At 62.9% G+C, this 17184-nt stretch overlaps 2 protein-coding genes across 2 annotated transcripts; both read right to left on the bottom strand.

Moving 5' to 3' along the window:
• Nucleotides 1-96: 96 nt before the first annotated feature.
• ATXN7L3 (ataxin 7 like 3) lies at nt 97-9764 on the bottom strand. The gene is made up of 13 exons (XM_027734088.2): nt 9724-9764; nt 7145-7252; nt 6923-7055; nt 5833-6004; nt 4302-4399; nt 4102-4124; nt 3974-4019; nt 3523-3554; nt 3334-3402; nt 2956-2999; nt 2758-2829; nt 2360-2493; nt 97-1858 (listed from the first exon to the last, which is right to left on the bottom strand). The coding sequence occupies exons 2-13, from the start codon at nt 7193-7195 to the stop codon at nt 1710-1712; spliced, it is 1023 nt and encodes a 340-aa protein (XP_027589889.1). The 5' UTR covers nt 7196-7252; nt 9724-9764; the 3' UTR covers nt 97-1709.
• Nucleotides 9765-13533: 3769 nt separating this feature from the next.
• Nucleotides 13534-17081, bottom strand: UBTF (upstream binding transcription factor). The gene is made up of 8 exons (XM_039384022.1): nt 16918-17081; nt 16644-16754; nt 16469-16557; nt 16127-16316; nt 15825-15872; nt 15507-15575; nt 14972-15118; nt 13534-14082 (listed from the first exon to the last, which is right to left on the bottom strand). Exons 1-8 carry the CDS (start codon nt 17044-17046, stop codon nt 13969-13971), a joined length of 897 nt encoding a protein of 298 aa, XP_039239956.1. The 5' UTR covers nt 17047-17081; the 3' UTR covers nt 13534-13968.
• Between the last annotated feature and the right edge of the window lie 103 nt (nt 17082-17184).

Here is a 17184-nt window from a genome sequence, read left to right as displayed (position 1 = left end):
CTCCCCCCGGAGGGGGGACACGCAGAAACACTGGGGGCTGGGGGGTGAGGACACTGACCTGGGGGGGTCACAGGGCACATCCAACCCCCCCCAAGCCCCGTTACACCCCTTGGACCCCAAATTTGCAGCGCCTCTCCCGCAGCCAGAGGGGCTCAAGCTGTTCCCCCCCCCAAGACCCCAGCTCACTGTGCCCTCCCCAAGCAGCTGCGGGGGGCTCAGGGTGACCCCCTGTGTTTTTGGGTGCCCACACCCCCATCTGCAGGCCCCAGGGCACACTAAGGCCAGCTCGGTGTGCTCCGGTGGCCAGGCCCCCCCAGCCCCAAAGCCACACCGGGAGGGGCCACACGGGGGTCCCCATGCAGTGAGGAGGGGCCCCCCCGCAGCATTTTGGGGTGCCCAGGGCTCTGTGGAACCCCCCCAGCCCAGCCTTTAGCAGCAGTTTGAAAACAATAGTGAATCCAGAGTCGAGAGCACCATAATTTGTGAGCCCCACCGAGAGGACGAGCCAGGGCACTGGGGTGGGGGGACAGACACAGTCCCCCCCCAGGGACACAGGGCCAAGGGGGGTGGGGGGGTCAGACAGCCATGGGGGGGTACAACGGAGGGGACAGAACCAACCCTGTCCCTGATGCAGCCCCTGTGATGGAGAACAGCTCGGGTTATCGTGGGGCTGGGGGTGACCTGGATCCAGCCAGAGGGACCTGTCCCCCCCCCAGCCCACACAGCAGGGCGCTGGTCCCGGCCCCCCCAGCCAAAAGCAGAGCCTGTGGGAGTGCAAACACCAGCCAGAGCTGGTGGGGGGTCCCCAATGACCCCCCTGACTGCAGCAGCAGGTCCCCGGGCATGCGGGGAGCGGAACAACAGAGCTGCCCTGGGGGGATGAGGTGGGGGGGCTCTGCCTTGAAGCCAGACTGTGCTGTGCCTACCCCCCCCATTTTGCTCCACTCTCAGCCCCCCCAGGCTGTCCCTGGCAGGTTGGGGCCCCCCCTCCCCACACAGTTCAGCACAGAGACGGTCACAGCAGCTACCCCCCCACCTCCAGAGCCCCCCCCAACAGCCCCAAACACGAAGGATGCAGCATGCAGCCCCCCCGAAGCCCCCTGTGAGGGCACTGCCAGGCCCCCACAGCTGAAGAGATTTGGGGCACAGGGGTGTCCCCACTTGTCCTCTGAGTGGGAAACACCCCCCTCCAGCGTGCCCCCCACCCCTGAGCCAGCCCGACCAGCGAGAGCCAGCCCGGGGCAGGGATGGGGGGGCAGCCCGGGGGGGGGCTCACCCCAAAACCCTGCAGCAGAGGGGATCCACACCCCGCTCACCCAGGCCTGGACTTGCCCGGGGGGTTCAGGTGCCCCTCACCCTGCTGGGGTAAGTGAGGAGTGGGTATGGGAGGGGGCACAGCTGGGTTTGGGGGGCACTGGGGAGGGGAAGGGGGTGGTCATACCCCCATGTCCGAGCCAGGTGCCCCCTCAGTGCCCCAACGGGAGCCCCACGTACAAAAACTGTCACAGAATAAATAGAGGCACTGGGGCAGGCAGGGAGGAACGGGGGCACTAGTGGGGGCTCCCCAGATCCAGCCCCGCTCCAGCGACGGCCGAGTCCTCCGTGCCCCAGGTACCCACTTTGTGTCCAACCCAGGGGGCTCTGGGGGGGCTGCCCCGGCCCGTGGCCGTCCGTCTGTCCGTCCTGGGCCCCCCCCAGCTCTGGGGGGCTCAGTTGATGTCGTCATAGATGCTGGGGGTGTGGGGGGCGGGGGGCTTGGGCTTCTTCTTCTTGCTGGAGCCGAGCCCTGGGGCACCACTCACCAGCCCCAGGTGGGGCTTCTTCTTCTTGGTCTTGCGGGACTCGGAGTTGTTTGTACCTGGGAAAGGGGCAAAAAGGAAGAAATGGGGGTGTCAGGGAGGAGATGGGCCCCCCAAAACAGAGAAGATCCCCCCCATCACCAATCCACACCCAGGACAATGTACCCCAAAACATTTCCCCCACCCTGGGATGGTGGGTGACAAGATGTCCCAGATGCTCTAGGCTTTGGAGCCACAGTGTGTTCATCCCCTCTTGCACTGGGGAGACGCCAGAAGAGCCAGTTTTGCCCCCACAGAAGGGTCTGTGCCCCAAGCTTTGCCCTCAAAGGGGTCTGTCCCCCAGAATTTGCCCTGCAGAGGGCTCTGTGCCCCAGGATTTGCCTCCATGAAGGGGCCTGTTCCTCAGGATTTCCCACTCAGAGGGGTGTCTGCCCCCAGATTTGCCCCATGGAGGATTTTATGCCCCAGTATCTGCCCCATGGAGGGATCTGTGCCCCCAGATTTGCCCCATGGAGGGGTCTGTGCCCCTAGATTTTCCCCCCAGCCCCCCAAACACTCACTGGCTTTGGAGGAGGCCGAGTCGGAGGGGGAGATGTCGGAGGAGCCGTCCCACTGCAGGCGGCTCATGAGGGCCTGGCTCTCGGCCACCTCGAAGCTGTCGTTCTCCACGCCGGCCTCTGCCTCGGGCAGGGACCTGGGCACAGGTGTCAGGGAGTCCCCAGCCCCTGGCATGGGGGGTGGGGGGGACAGAGCCCCCCACAATGCCAAGGGGATGCCCTGAGCTCGGCCCAGCTCCCCACCACTGCACATCCCAACCCCAGCCCTAACCTCCCGTCCCTTCCCGGGGGCCTCCCTGTCCCCAGCCCCCCCTGAGCACCCCGTGCAGCCCCCCCAGTCCCTGTTCACACGGGACAGTGACCCCAGGACCTTGGGGACCCCCGAGGCTGTGCCCACTTACGCGGAGGGACCGAGGAGGTAAACCCGGACTGCCCTGCGCTGCTCATCCGTGTGCTGGGGACACCGCAGGGACCTGGGGGATGGCATTCAGGGGTCAGCCAGGTGTTTCCCCTCACCCCGTGGGCATCCAGGCACGTTGGGGACCCCCACGAAGCCCCCCCCCGAGCCCTACAGGGACGCTAGCCCGGGATGCTCTCACCTGGTGCACATCTTCTTGGTGTGCTCGGAGATGACCCCGCATTGCTGGGGAGGGAAGGGACAGGTGAGTGGGGGGGGGACAGGTGAGTGACCCCTGGGCTGTGCTCTACTATCACAGCCCTGGGGACCCCAATCCTAGGGACCCCCCAACCTCCCAGTGCTGTCCCATCCCCCCAGAGAAGGCAGCCACCACACTGGGCCACCACATCCCCCAGGATCAGACCCACTGTACATCCCTGTTCCCAGCCTCTAACCAGCTCCAGTGGGAAGAAGCTGAGCTGGGAAAAATCCCAGGGGTCCCAGCCCCTGTGCCCCCTGTCTGGCCAGGGATGAGGTCCCTCTGGAGGCCCCTGTGCCCCCATGCCCCCCAGTCCCACACCGTGGTGAGCAGTGTCCGCAGCTCCTCGGGGCCCAGCGTCTCGTAGTTGATTCCTGCCGAGTTGCTGTACTGGGGGGGCAGAGAGTGGGGTCAGGGCTGGGGGGGAGCAGGGGGGACCCTCCCAGGGGGGTGACAGGACCCCCCTGAGGGGGCAGAGGAGGGACCAGGTGCTGTTTCTCCTGGGCTCACCTTGAAGGGATCGGGGTTCCCACCGATCTCGCCTGGGAGAGAGGAGGGGTGAGGGGGGATGAGGGGGGTCCTGCCTGTGGTCTGGCCCCCCACGGGACCCCTGGTGCCCCCTCCCACTGCCACCATAGTGAGAGCCCCACCTCCCCCCAAGCCCCACCCACTGCAGCTGCCCCACCCACCAATGCCCCTCCCACCCAATACCTGCCCCACTTTATGCCCCACCCACCAATGCCCCTCCCACCCCAAATACCTGCCCCTTTACACCCCACCCATCCAAAATACTCCACCCTCATTTACATCCCCCCCATCCAAATGCCCCCCCAAAACTCTGCTCCCACCCCAAGCTCCACCCCTGCGATGCTCCGCCCCCACAGATGCCCCACCCCAGGCAGTGTAAGCCCCTCCCCAATGCAAAAGCCCCACCCCCAGCAGTTAAGCCCCGCCCCCTCACCATTTTTGTGTTTCAGGGACTTGGACCTGCGGGGCGAGTTGGGGTTCTGCAACAACAGGGGGGTGTTGAGGGGTGTCCCATGTCCCCCCCATGGTCCCCACACCCCGCAGCACCCCCTGCCCCCTCACCTTATCCGATTTCCTCTTCTTTGCTACGGGGAGAGACAGAGAAGGGACAGATTTGACCTTTTCTGGTAGATTTGCAAGCCCAGGGCATCCCCTTCCCCATGGATGAAACCCCCCCACACACCCACCCTGGACTTGGGATCAAGGGCCACAGGGCAGGCAGGACACATCCCCCACCCCTGAGGGGACCAGGGAGCCCCCACCTTTCTTCTCAGAGCCATAGGACCAGTCGTTGTCGTTGATGTCGTCGTTGTCCTCCTGGTCACTCTCTGACTTGTTCAGGTTGTTGCTGCTCGCGATCCTGTGCGGGGAGGGGAGGGGGGGTCATGGCCAGGACCTGTCCCACGTCCTCCATGGAACCCCAGGATCTGTCCTGTACCCTCCCACCTCCCCAGCACCCCAGGGTTCATTGTGCACCCTCATCCACTCTCCAGGATCCATCCCCTGCCTCCCCCAGCACCCCAGGATCTCTCCTGCACCTCATATCCTCCCCAGCACCCCAGGACCCATCCTGCATCCTCACCAGGACCCATCCTGCATCCTCCTCAGGACCCATCCTGCATCCTCCTCAGGACCCATCCTGCACCTCCCATTCTCTCTGGCCCCCACATCCTCCCCAGCACCCCAGGATCTGTCCCACATTCTCCCTAGGACCCGTCCTGCACCCTTCCATCCTCCCTGGCACACCAGGATTTACCCTGTACCCTCCTGTCCTCCCCAGTACCTCAGGATCTATCCTACATCCTCTCTGGCACCCCGGGATCTGTCCTGTGCCCTCCCATCCACCCTGGCCCCCAGGACCCACCCTGCACCGTGCCTGGCTCCCCAGGATCCATCCCGCACTTCCCATCCTCCCCAGCATCCCAGGATCCAGAGAGGGACCCCCACCAAGAGCAGGGGGGGACAGAAGACCCAGGATTTCCAGTTTGTTTTCCCAGGATGGAGTGAAGCCATGGGTGAGAACAAGAGCAACTGGAGGTTGGACTCCAGGGTTGTTGGGCAAGAACAGACACCCCCACAATGAAAAGCAAGGAGAGGGGAGACCTTGATGCTGAACTCCCATCCCCAGGTTCATCAGTGCCTGAATCTACTGCACCCCCACAGAGAAGAAACCTACCACCAACACCCCTTGTGCCTCAGTTTCCCCACAGAGAACACCTCCAGCCCCCCCCACTCATCCCCCCTCACACCTCAGTTTCCCTATGGATAAGACACCTGGCCCCACGCCCCCAACCTCCTCGTGCCTCAGTTTCCCCTCTGAGAACAATCCCAGCCCCCCCATAACACTCAGCCTCCCTCATCCCTCAGTGTCCCCATGGAAAAGAGATCCAGCCACCCTCCCTCAACCCCTTTTGCGCCTCAGTTTTCCCTCTGAGAACAATCCCAGCCCCCCCCCATGCCTCAGTTTCCCCACTGAGAAGACACAGCCCACCTCGTGCCTCAGTATCTCCATCCAGAAGACACCCAGCCCCACATCCTCAGCTCCCCTCATGCCTCAGTGTCCTCATGGAGAACAGACCCAGCCCCCCACCCTGAGCACCCCTCACACCTCCATTTCCCTCTGAGAACACCCCCAGCACGTCCCCCCCCCACGCCTGAGCTTCCCTATGGATAAGACACCCGGCCCCACACCCCCAAGCCCCTCGAGGCTCCGTTTCCCCTCCGAGCACACCCCCAGCCCCCCAGCAGGGCCCCCCCCACTGCGGGGTGCCCCCCAGCCCTCGGGGTGCCCACCTGCGGTTGGCGATGCGGCTGCTGTTGCGGCCCATGCCCAGGCACTTCTCCAGGTGGGGGGCGAAGCGGGAGGCGGCGATGCTGCGGCTGCAGTTGGGGCACACGCACTCCTTGTTCTTCCACTGGTTGTACACCTGCCCAAAGATGTCCACGCCCGGCTGGTCCACGATCTCTGCGGGGGGGACACGCTCAGACCCTGCCCTGAGACCCCCACTCCGCTCTGGGGGGAGGCTTTGGGCTGCCAGACCCTTCCTTTGGGCTGCCAAACCCAACTGAGACCCTCCCAAAACTCCCCTTCTGCTCAGGGTGTCCCTCGGGCTGCCAGACCCTCACAAGAACCCCCTGACATCTCCCCTCTGCTCTGGGGAGAGCTTTGGGCAGCCAGGCCCTTCCTTTGGGCTGTCAGACCCTCCTGAGATTCCCACTTTGATCCTGGGGGTTCTTTCGGATGCCAGACCTTCTTGAGATCCCCTCTCTGCTCTGGGGGGTCCTTTAGGCTAACAGACCCTCCCTTTAGGGTGCCAGGCCCCCCACCCAAGATCCCTGCTCTGCGCTGGGGGGTCCTTTGGGCTGCCAGACCCCCTCCCTTCCACTCTGGTTCAAGGAGGTCTCTGAGCTACCAGACCCTCTGTTTGGGCTGCCAGACCCTCCCAAGACCCCCCCTCTGCTCTGGGGGGGTACTTTGGGCTGCCAGACCCTCCTGAGACACCCATTCTGCTCTGGGGGGGATCCTTTGGGCTGCCAGATCCTCCCCAAGAGCCTCAAGGCAGCTTTTGGGGGGACTGAAACCAGCAGCAGCACAGTCGGGGGGGGGTCTCCACTCCCCTCTCACCCCAGCTGTGCCCCCCCAGGGCCCAGCACCACGTTTTGGGGTTCAGTTCACCCCACACTTACCCCTCTGGGACAGTTTGGTCACTGCCAGGGGGTCATTTGGGTGTTTAATCCCCCTCAGCACCCCTTAAACCCAACCCCCTGTGCCTGGGGACCACCAATTCCCCCACAGCTTCTCCAGTGGCACTGGAAGCAGGGGGTTGGCTGTGTCCCTGTCACCAGTGTCACCCCGACCCCAGGGGGAGCTTGGGGGGCTCACCAAAGTCCTTCATGCTGTCGGGGTCCGTGTCATCCAGGAAGAAGTACCCACACTTGACAGCCCGGTGCACCTCGAAGCAGAGCCCCAGGCAGGCATCCTCCACCAGCTCCGTGTAGATCTCGTGTGCGATGGCCTGGGGGGGCCAGGAGGGGGCTGTTAGTGATGGGGGGGACAGAGGGACACCCCAGGGGGCATACAGACCCCGGGTGGGGGGCAGCTCACCTCCAGTTTGCTGTTATCCAGGCCAGACAAAGACATATCCTCCATTTTCATTTGCAGCTGCTCGCGGAGAAGTCACGGCGAACACTCATAGCACGGGACACGGGGGGGCTGCCAGGGGTCAGGGGGGCATGATGGCACCTCACCCCCCACCAGGAGAACCCCCCCCACCCCCCTCCCAGCCAAAATCCCGCTGCACACCCTGGGATGGCCCCAAGATGCACTTTGGGGGTACCCAAGAGGAAGAGTCCCTGCGTTAAACCCCCCCAGGAATGAAGTGGGGGGGCTCGGGGGTCTCCCAGTTAGCCATGAACCCCCCCCCCAGACTGACATGGACCCCTCCCAGCACAGCAAAGACCCCCTCCCAGGTTGGTGGGGAACACTGGCTGCCACGGGGGATGTGTCCCCTTGTGTCCATCGTGTTGTCCCCCACCCCTCAGGACATGCCCAACCATCACCAAGGCATCAAGCCCCGCCCAGAAGCCCCCCTGAGCCCCCCCAGCCCCCCAGGACTGTCTCTGGACTCCAGGGGTGCACAGAGCACTTGTGGTGCCCCCCAGACCAGTCCCCCCACCTCGGGGTGGGTTTTACTGCATCACCCTCCCTTGCAGAGGATGGAGGGGGGACAGGGCAGGGAGGGGAGCAATGTGTGCCCCCCACAAAAGGGGGGCCTGGACCCCCCTGATGGGGTCTAAAGACCCCAAACTTGTGTCCAGACCCCTCTCAGTACCCACTGATGGTGCTGACCAGTGGCACCCCTAATTGTCACGGAGGGGGGTCTCTGATCAACCACTGGATGGGGGGACACAAGGGGGGTCCCCTTGTCCCCACCCCACAGCCCAATCCCCCTGAGCTGGGGATTTCTCTTCCTTTCACAGCAAAAAGAGGAAACAGGGTATTGGATACAGGGAACTGGCTCAGCCCTCACCCTCCTGGGACCCCCCTGGGCCCCCCCCCCGGGTTGAGGGGTTGGTGTGGAGCCCAGAGAGGGTCGGGGGGCCTGCCCAGGGCCCCCCCACCCCGCTGCAGGCAGGGCTGGAGGCTCTGGGGGGGAGGCTCGGGGGTGGGGGGGATGAGAAGTCTGGATGCTGCATCAGGCTGGGGGGGGTGAGGAGAGCAGGAAAGGGGGGGGAAGGGGCCTCGGGGGTCTCACATAGGGCTGGGGGGGCCCAGGGAGGGTCCTGGGGGCTCTCAGGATGGGCAGGGGGTACAAAAGTGGGGGGAATAAGGAGGGGCTTAGAGGCACCCTTGGGGCTCTTGGGAAAGGCAGGGGGGACAGAAGGGGGGCTCAGGGCCTGGGGGGTCTCACATAGGGCTGGGGGGGCCCAGGGACAGTCCCTGGGGGCCCTCAAGATTGGGAGGGAGAGGGTAGAAAAGGGGAGGGAAGGAGAGGGGTCTCAGGTCCTGGGGGTCCAGAGAGGGTCTGGGGGCCTCTCAGAATGGGGAGGGCAGAACACAGGGGGAAAGAAGGAGAGGCTCAGGGTCTGGGGGTCCAGGGAGAGTCCTGGGGGCTCTCAGGCAGGAGGGATGGGACAGGAAAAGGAGGGAAAGGGGGCTCAGAGGGTCTCCCATAGGGCTGGAGGGACCCAGGGAGGGTCCCAGAGGATTTCAGGATTTGGGGGGGACAGAAAAGGGAGAGGGGAAGAGGGGGGGCTCAGGGTCTGGGGGTCCAGGGAAGGTCCTAGGGGTTCTCAGGATGGGGAGGGGGACAGGAAAGGAAAAGGGGCTCAGCGGGTCTCACATGGGGCTGGAGGGGTCCCAGGGAGGGTCCTGGGGGGCTCTCAGGACTGGGGAGTGGGGGCAGAAAAGGGGAGGGAAGGGGAAGGGTCTCAGGTCCTGAGGGTCCAGGAAGGGCCTGGGGGGCTCTCAGGAGGGGGCACAGGAAAGGGGAGGGAAGGGGAGTCTCATATAGGGCTGGGGGAGCCCAGGGAGGGTCCTGGGGGCTTTTGGTAGGGACGAGAAGGATATAAAAGGTGGGGGAAGGGGCAGCCTCAGGGCCTGGGGGGGTCTCACATGGGGCTGGGAGGGCCCAGGGGGGGTTGTGGGGTCTCTCAGGACAGGGTGGGAGGAAAGGCAGGAAAGGTGGAAGGAAGGGGGGAGTCGTAGAGGGGGTCTATAAAGGTCCTGGGGGCTCTCAGGGTGTGGAGGGGCAGGAAAAGGAGGAGGTAAAGGGGATCTCAGGGGGAAAGGGAATCTCAGGGGGTCTCCAACAGGGCGGGGGGGGCTCAGAGAAGCTCCCGGGGGCTCTCAGAGTGGGGGGGTGGCAGGAAAAGGAGGGGGAGAAAGGGGATCTCATGGGAAAGGGAATCTCAGGGGGTCTCCCAGAGGGCTGGGGGGGGCTCAGGGACGCTCCCGGGGGCTCTCGGGCTGGGGGAGGCGGCCCGGGCAGGGCAGGGCATGGCCGGGGGCATTCCCTGGGGTGATCCCGGGCGGATCGGGGGGGTCCCTGAGCTCCGGTGGGGGGGTCCCGGGGCGGGGTCAGCGGGCCCCTCTCCGGTGCGGCGGGGGCCCCCACGGCCCGGCAGGGCCCCGGAGGGCGGGCGGGAGCTGCGGGGCCCGGGCGGGGCGGGGCGGTCACTCACCGACCGGCGCGGAGGGTCCGCCGGGGCCGGGGCGGGGCCGGGTCAGCGCCCGCCGCCGCTCCGGCGCGGGGCCCAGCGGCGGCGGCTCGCCATGCTCGGGGGCCGGGGCCGGGGCCGTGCCGGGGCCGTGCCGGGGCCGTGCCGGGGCCGTGCCGGGCGGGCGGAGCGGCCGGGCCGGGCCTGGCGGTGCCTCCGCCCGGCGGCGGCGGCGGCCGAGGGGGGTGAGGGGGGTGAGGGAAGGGAGGGGGGGTGAGGGAGGGGGAGGCGGGGCGCCGCGCCCGGCGCGCGCCCGGCCCCGCCCCCCGCCGCGCGCCGCTCCCGGCCAATGGGGAGGCGCCGTGAGGGGCCCGCGGGCCAATGGGAGCGGCCGGAGCCGCCGCCGCGCCGGGCGCGCGGCCTTGGCGGGGGGCGGTGGGGAAGGGGCGGGGCGAAAGTGGGTGGGCGGGGCGAAGGGTGGGCGGTGTTTGGGGTGGGCGGGGCCGGGGGCCGCCTGCGGGGGCCTCGGAGCTGCCCGCGGTCCGACCCCTCTGCGGAGACCCCCGAACCCACGGACCCTCGATCTCCCCGGTCCCTCTGCAGAGACCCCCGGCCCTCCCGATGTTCCCGAACCCGCGGGTCTCCGATTCCACCGGACCCCCGATCCCGCAGAGCCAGGATCTAGCGGACTCTCGATCTCCTCGGAACCCCCCCAGGCCCTCGAATCCCCCCGAAGTTCCCGATCTCCCCCGGGTCCCCCGAGCCCCAAGGACCCCCAAACCCACGGATCCCCGGGGAGTCCCGGCACCCCCGATCCACTCGGACCCCCCGATCTCCACTGTCCCTCGAACCCACGGATCCCCGATCCTCCCGGGGCCCCCCGATCCCCCCGCAATTCCCCCAGACCCCACTGGACTCCCCAATCCCCCCAGCCCCCGACTCCACCGGGCCTCTCATCCCGGGGACCCCCAGTGCCGGTGTTGCCCCCATTCCCATGGATCCCCTCTCTTCGTGGTCCCCCCATCCCTATGGATCCTCGCCTTCTCCAGGGATCCCACCAGTCCCACGGACCCCTCATCCCAAGGATACATCACCCCTAGGGATTACCCCATCCCTATGGAACACCCACACCCCAAGGATCCCCCCAACCCTACAGATCCCTCCTACCCTTAGAGACCCCCCCAGATCTCCCCTCCCAAATGACTCTCTGATCCTCTTCCCTACAGATCCCCCCAGCAGACCCCTGTGCCATTCCAGATCCACAGATCCCTCCACAATCCCAACCCACTCCCCACTAGCAACCACTCCAAATCCCTGTGGATCCCCCCAAAATGATCCCCTAGGGATTGTCCCCTCAACTCCCTCAGGATCCCCCCCCCAAGTGGATCCCACAGGAGGGAGGGAAAAACACTCCTCACACTTGACTTTTTTTTTTTCCTAAAGTTTTATTTTTTATAGTAATGACATGAGAACAGAAACATTATTTTTCACTTTATTATACAAAAAAAAAAAACAACAAAAAAACCAACCAAAAAAAAAAAAAAAACAGGAAAAAAAAAGAAAAAAACCCAAAAAGCTCCAAAATAAACAACAACAAAAATAAAGAACTGAAACCCCAAGCAAACCGGGAAACCGTGGACACGACCCCCCGTGTCCCGCTCAGCCGTACAAATTCCAAGTCGGGATTATTATTATTATTTTTCTTTTTTTTTTTCTTTTTTTTTGTCTTTTTTTTAAACCTACAAAAACACTCTTTAAATATTAGAAAAAAAAGATGATTTTTTTTTTTAATCTTATTTTTTTTTCCGGTGGGTTTTTTTTTTTTTTTTTTTTTTTTTTTTTTTTTTTAACGTAATTCACAAGAACTTCCATCTAAAGGATCCCGGGATTTTGTGGCAGTGCCAAAATGCACTCAGGAATTCTCTTGCAGCGCAAACACCTTCTCCCCCCACCCCCTCCCCAAATTTGTCGGCGCTGTAAGAATTTTTCTTTTTTATTATTTAATTTTTTTTTTACCTTTTTTTTTCTTATTTTTTTTAAACAGAAAAAAAAGAGGGGGGGAAAGGGGGATAATTTTTTTTTTGTCTTTTTTTTTGTACTAAAAACACATCCACTGAAACACGACGGTGCTGGGTACATTCAGCAGAAAAAAAGGGATGGCGGGGTTCCCCTTAGGGGATTTCGGGGGGGAAGGGGGATTAAAAATTGGGAAGAAAATGAAAGGAAAATCCCAAAAGGATTGGGGAAGGGGAGGAGGAGACAGAGGGATGGACAGACAGACATTATGGAGGAGGGGGACACCATCTGGGTTCTCTTCGGGGCCCCGGTCCCGGGGGGGACACAGGGGGATTGTCCGTGCGGGAGCACCCGGGTTCACCCCCACCCCCACCAGGTTTGGGGTCGTTTGCCCAAAATGGTGGTTTTTCAGCCCAATTTGAGGCCGGGATAAGGGGTGTTGCCCCCTCTGCCACCCCCAAGTCTTCAGGGGGATTTGGGGTGCTGAGAGCAGCAAACCTGGGAGGGGGTTAGAGATGGGAGGGGAGGGACCCCCCTCAAAACCCCAAACCTGCAGCTTGACCCCCCCCCTCAGCCCCCACTGCGATTTGAGTGAAAAGAAGAGAAAAATGGCCAAGTTATAGCCCAGGGAAGAAAAAGCCCCCACCAGCCCCCCCCTCCTCAGCTGGGAGGGGGGCAGTGCCCTCCGTCCCCTTCCCTGGGGCCCCCCAAATCCTGTCCCACAGCCCAGCTCGTCTCCGGGGTCAGGATGGGAGGGGGCAGAAAGAACCAACCTTGTGCCCCCCCCAGTATAGTGGGGGTCCCCAGTGACACTGGGAGGGGGTTTTTTTTTGGGGGGGGGGGGGGGGTGGGGGGGACAGGAACCCTGCAGGGAGGTGCCGTGGGATTGCTGGTGCTCGTGTCTGCTTAAAAAAAGGGGGGGACCCCTGACAGGCCCCCCCCAATGCACCCACCCCGGTCCCCACGGCCCCATCCCCCTCCCAGGGAGGGGGGCATTGACCCCCCCAAAATAAACCCAAACCACACCAATATTTACAGCATGGCCCGAGGGGCATGAAACCTCCACGGTGGGGGGGACAAACTGGGGATAACTGGGGGTAAACTGGGGCAAGGGGAGTGCTGGTGTCACACCCCCCCCCCCAAGGATTTGGGGTGAAGGGAGAGGAGCAGCTTCACTGGAGGTGGAGGGGAAAACGGGGGAAGGGAGGGGAAGGAAAACGGGTGGAAAGAGGGAGGGGGATGTGGACGGGGGGGGGGGGGAAAATAAAAGATGGATCTTTCTCGTTTTATAAAAAGGAAAAAAAAAAACCAAACAAAAAAAATAAAATAAAATACAACGGCACAACAACCACCGACAACAGAGCGGGGGGGACCCCGCGCCCCCCCCTTGGTCACGCTGAGCCCCCGGGTGCCCCCCACCCTGGCACACACTCGCACGCTCGCACACACACTCCCCCCTCCCTTCAACCCCCCCCCCCAATCCCACCCCCCACCAACTCGGGGACGTGCCGGGGCAGGGGGGTGGTCACGGTCCGGTCCGTGGCCGGCGTTCCCAAGTGCCGTGGATGCAGAGTTCCCGGGCAGCTCCCGGTGCAGCTTCCAGACTGTACAAGGGGGTTTTTTTTTGGGGGGGAGGGGGGGTGCACAGAGGGGTGGGGGAGGTTGCAAAAGGAGACATTGTCCCATCGGCTGAGTCCTGAGCGCCTCGGCTCGTGCTCCGCGCCCGCTGCCGGAGGGGCTGCGCGGGGAGGGGGGGATATTTTTTTTCTCCGTTTCTGGTTTTTTTAATTAAAAAAAAAAAGGTGTGTTGGGGGGGGGGGGGGGGTGCTGTTGTTTGTTTCTTTTTTTTTGTTTTGTGTTTTTTTGTTTTCCTGTGTGTTTTTCTTCTCTTTCTATAAAGTCCGGAGCTGGTAGCGAGGGGGTGATGGGGGTAGGGATGCCCCCCTCCCCAAAAAGAATGAAATTCAAAAAAAAAATAAATCACTTCCCCTCGGGAGTAAAGCGGGGGGGAGGGATGGGGGGCCCCCTCCTTGCCCCCCAGCCGGGGGGGGGCAGCCCCCTGATCCCCCTCCGTAGTGTGAGCTTGGTGGAGGGGTCCCCCCGACCCCTGTTCCTCGTGTTGGGGGTCCCACGGGGGGGCTGTGTCTCGCCCAGGGGGTCAGGAGGAAGCAGAGGAAGGATTTTGGGGGGCTGCGAGTGGGATTTGGGACCGAAACCGAGAAACCAAACGACGTTACGAAGAGCTTGGCCGGATCAGTTGGAGTCGGAGTCGGAGGAGTCCCCCGAGGAGGAGGAGGAACTGCTGCTGCCCTCTGAGTCGTTGTCATCCTCATCCTCATCATCCTCATCTTCGTCATCCTCATCGTTCTGGGAGGGTGATGGCAGAGAGGACGGGGGGGGGTCAGGGCAAGGTTTACCCATCGTCACCCCTTTGCCCTCCCCACTGCAGCACAGGGGGGTCCCCACAGAGCGCAGGGGTGCAACCCCATCCCTCCCACCGCTGTCCCCCGGGGACTTGGGGGGTGGAGGAGGAGGGACGCCGGGCAGGAGTCAGGAGTGTGTTTGCAAGGGCTCAGCTCAGGGATGCCGGGCGGGGGGGACGTGCCGGAGCAGCGCGCGGGGGTCCTGCCCTCACCTCTGCCACTGCCTCGCTACACGATCCGAGGGAGGGTACCCGACCCGCCTCGTGCCTCAGTTTCCCCCCTCTAAAGCCAGGGAAGGAAGAGGCGTGAGCTGAGACCAGCGAGGGGGTGGAAACACCTCACCTGTCCGGTGGCGAGCACAAGGCACGGACACGGTTTCTGGCCCCAGCGCCATCCAGCATACTCTGATTTCAGTTGCACCGGTGTAAAGCTTTGACTCTGGTGACTTACTCGGCATTCACACTGGCGCAAACGGAGCCGAGACCAGACTCAGTATCTCCACCAGGAAAAAGACAGGAGATTTTTCTCTGCTCACTGGGGGCTCTGCACATCCCCCCCGCACCTCTACGTCCCGAGGCTGCTCCTGACTACGCCCCGCGGCTGCTCCTTGCGCCCTCCCCGGGAACATGGGGGGGGATCCCATTCCCCTTCGCCTCCCTGCATCCCCCCCTGCTTCCCGGGAGCTGCTCCACCACGGTTCTATCTGAGCCTGGCTGCGGAGGCCCCCCGGCCCCGGATGAGGGTGAGGGGGGCAGAGTGAGTGCAATGGGAATGTTGGGGGGCCCCGGCGGCCCCACCGCCCTCCCCGAGCCCTCCCCGTGCCGCAGCCTCACCTCGTCCCCGTCCTCGCTCTCCTCCTCACTGCTGGACTCTGAGGAGTCGCCGCCTTCCTCCGACGAGTCGCCGTTGTCGTCATCATCATCCTCGTCTTCATCGTCGTCTTCCTCCTCCTCTTCCTCCTCGTCGTCATCCTCTGACTCCTGCGAGAGGGGGTTGATGTAGGTGGGAGCCCCGAGGCACCCGAACCCACGGGTGCAGCACCCACCCCGTCCTTGGCCATCAACCTTTGGGTTCCTCCATCCACTGAGCAGGATCAGGTGACTCCCCACCCCACACCTTGACCGAGGCCTTTCCCCATTTATGCTGCAAATGGTCCCAAAAAGGCTCCCTGAACAGGTGCCAGGGGACAAAATCCATCCTGAATGGGTAGTAAGCAGGGATTTGGGGAGGGCCTGTGGCTTATGGTCTCGAGGAGAGGGCAGGCAGCTGGAAGCACCAGGGGTGCCTTGAACAAGCGGTGTGGGTCCCCACAGACACGTTCCCCAGGGAGGGGGCATCGAGTGTCCCCATGTGGCTGTTGTGACTCACCGACTTGGACTGCATCGTTGGCTTCATCTTGGGGTTGGGACCCCGGATCTTCCCTATGCTCTTGCGTTTCTGCAGCGAGGGGGGACAAAACAAAACCATTTAGGGCTCAAGCTCTGCTCCTTCCCAGTGCCCAGCCCAGAGAAAATCCCACTGCTGAGCTGCCACAGGGGTGAATCCCCCTTGGAGGGGCTCTCAGAATGTGACACATCCAAACCTCGTCCAGGGCTGACCCCAGCCTGGCCCCAGGCCCTTGGGATACCCAGTACACCCCCAAACCCCCAGGACAACGCCCTCCAGCAGTGCCACACAGATACTCACATTGGAAATGTGTTCCTTGTAGGCAGCCCGCTCCTGGGGCGAGAGGCTCTGCAGGGACAAGACACAGTCAGGGATGGGCAGACACCAAATGGAATGGGGGATGGAGCAGGGAAGGGCTCTAGCACAGGGCACACCCTCCTCATATATATACATTTTTATCCTTTTAAGTTACAAAATGTCAAAAAAGGGCCTGGAGATGGTGGTTCCCGTCAGGAAGGGTTTGAGCAGAGACCATGCCAAGCATCATCCCCAAAATCAACGGATCCCAGAGCCCGCCACTGGGCATCAGGCCCAACACTCACCTTGAGCCAGATGTCGAGGTGCACCTTGTACTGTTTCTGCTGCTCCTCTGCCAGTTTTTTGTAGTGGTCCTTCTGGCCCTGGGAGATGCGCTGCCAGCGGCTGCCGATCTCCACCATCCGCTCCTTCAGCGGGAGGTGGTTCAGCTCCCCGTTGGACAGCAGCTCCTGGGAGAACTTCTGGTAACCATTCCTGCAGGGGTGAGCACGGAGACCGGATTGGGACAAACAGCCCAGGCATCCATAATCCCCCTCCACCCAGCCCACCCTCCCTCCTCTTGCAGCTGCTCCAGGCTCGTCCCACCAGCACAGCCAGACCCAGTTTTTTGGATCCCTGGTACTCACATGGGGGGTTTCTTCGGCTCTCCCTGGAATTTCATTTTCTTGGTGGAGTTGGTGGAGCACGGAGGGGCCCGCATCTCGCTCAGCTCCCTCTGAGCCAGAGGAGAGAGAGGGGTCAGGGAGAGGGGCAGCATCAGCCACTGGACACAGTGAGGGACAGGACAGGGCAGGGACCCACCTCGTATCGCTTCTGATCCTCCGCCGCTTTCTTGATCCACATCAGCTTCTCCTTCTTCTCCATGTTGTTCCAAGTGGCCTCCATGGCCTTCAGCGCTTTGCCCCGGTCATTCTGTACCACAGAACCACCACGACGCATTAGATGCACTCAAAATGCCCAGGACACTCCACCCCATTACCCCGCCTTCCCCACAGCTCCCAACCCAAACCCAGGTGTGAAAGCCAGGGAGAAGGTACACGGTAACTCCTGCTGGTGGGAGTGATGATCCCCTCACCTTAAAACGAGCCAGGTAGTCCCCGATGACGCTCTGTTGCCAGATCTCCTCGGCTGTTTTGGGAGACTCGGGCAGTTTCCCGCGCTCCTCTTTATCTGAGCCGTGTTTCTTCTCTGACTGCGCCTTCATCGCCGCCTCCCGCGCTTTGTACTTGGCCTGGGAGGGGGACACAGCAGGGGGTGAAGGTGGGCACAGCCCCCAAACACCAGGAGGACGATGCAGCTCCCCCCAGCACTGTTCCCACGGTAGCACTGACAGCCCCCACCA

Source organism: Pipra filicauda, unplaced genomic scaffold, assembly GCF_003945595.2.
Source record: "Pipra filicauda isolate LSUMZ 115617 unplaced genomic scaffold, ASM394559v2 scaffold336_size1087642_pilon, whole genome shotgun sequence".
Lineage (NCBI taxonomy): Eukaryota > Metazoa > Chordata > Aves > Passeriformes > Pipridae > Pipra > Pipra filicauda.
The sequence above is the reverse complement of the archived record's forward strand: the minus strand, read 5'-3'. Positions and strand labels throughout refer to the sequence as shown.

What these genes read in the sequence shown, in the direction of transcription:
- ATXN7L3 (XM_027734088.2), bottom strand. Translation starts at nt 7,195, where the DNA reads ATGAAAATGGAGGATATGTCTTTGTCTGGCCTGGATAACAGCAAACTG. An exon ending in GTCCCTGAAACACAAAAATG is followed by an intron (nt 3,555 to 3,973) that starts GTGAGGGGGCGG and finishes CCTCTCTCCCAG; the next exon opens with GCGAGATCGGTGGGAACCCC. An exon ending in ACCAAGAAGATGTGCACCAG is followed by an intron (nt 2,830 to 2,955) that starts GTGAGAGCATCC and finishes GCCATCCCCCAG; the next exon opens with GTCCCTGCGGTGTCCCCAGC.
- UBTF (XM_039384022.1), bottom strand. Translation starts at nt 17,046, where the DNA reads ATGAAGGCGCAGTCAGAGAAGAAACACGGCTCAGATAAAGAGGAGCGC. An exon ending in ACAAGGAACACATTTCCAAT is followed by an intron (nt 15,576 to 15,824) that starts GTGAGTATCTGT and finishes CCCTCGCTGCAG; the next exon opens with AAACGCAAGAGCATAGGGAA. An exon ending in CAACGATGCAGTCCAAGTCG is followed by an intron (nt 15,119 to 15,506) that starts GTGAGTCACAAC and finishes CCCCTCTCGCAG; the next exon opens with GAGTCAGAGGATGACGACGA.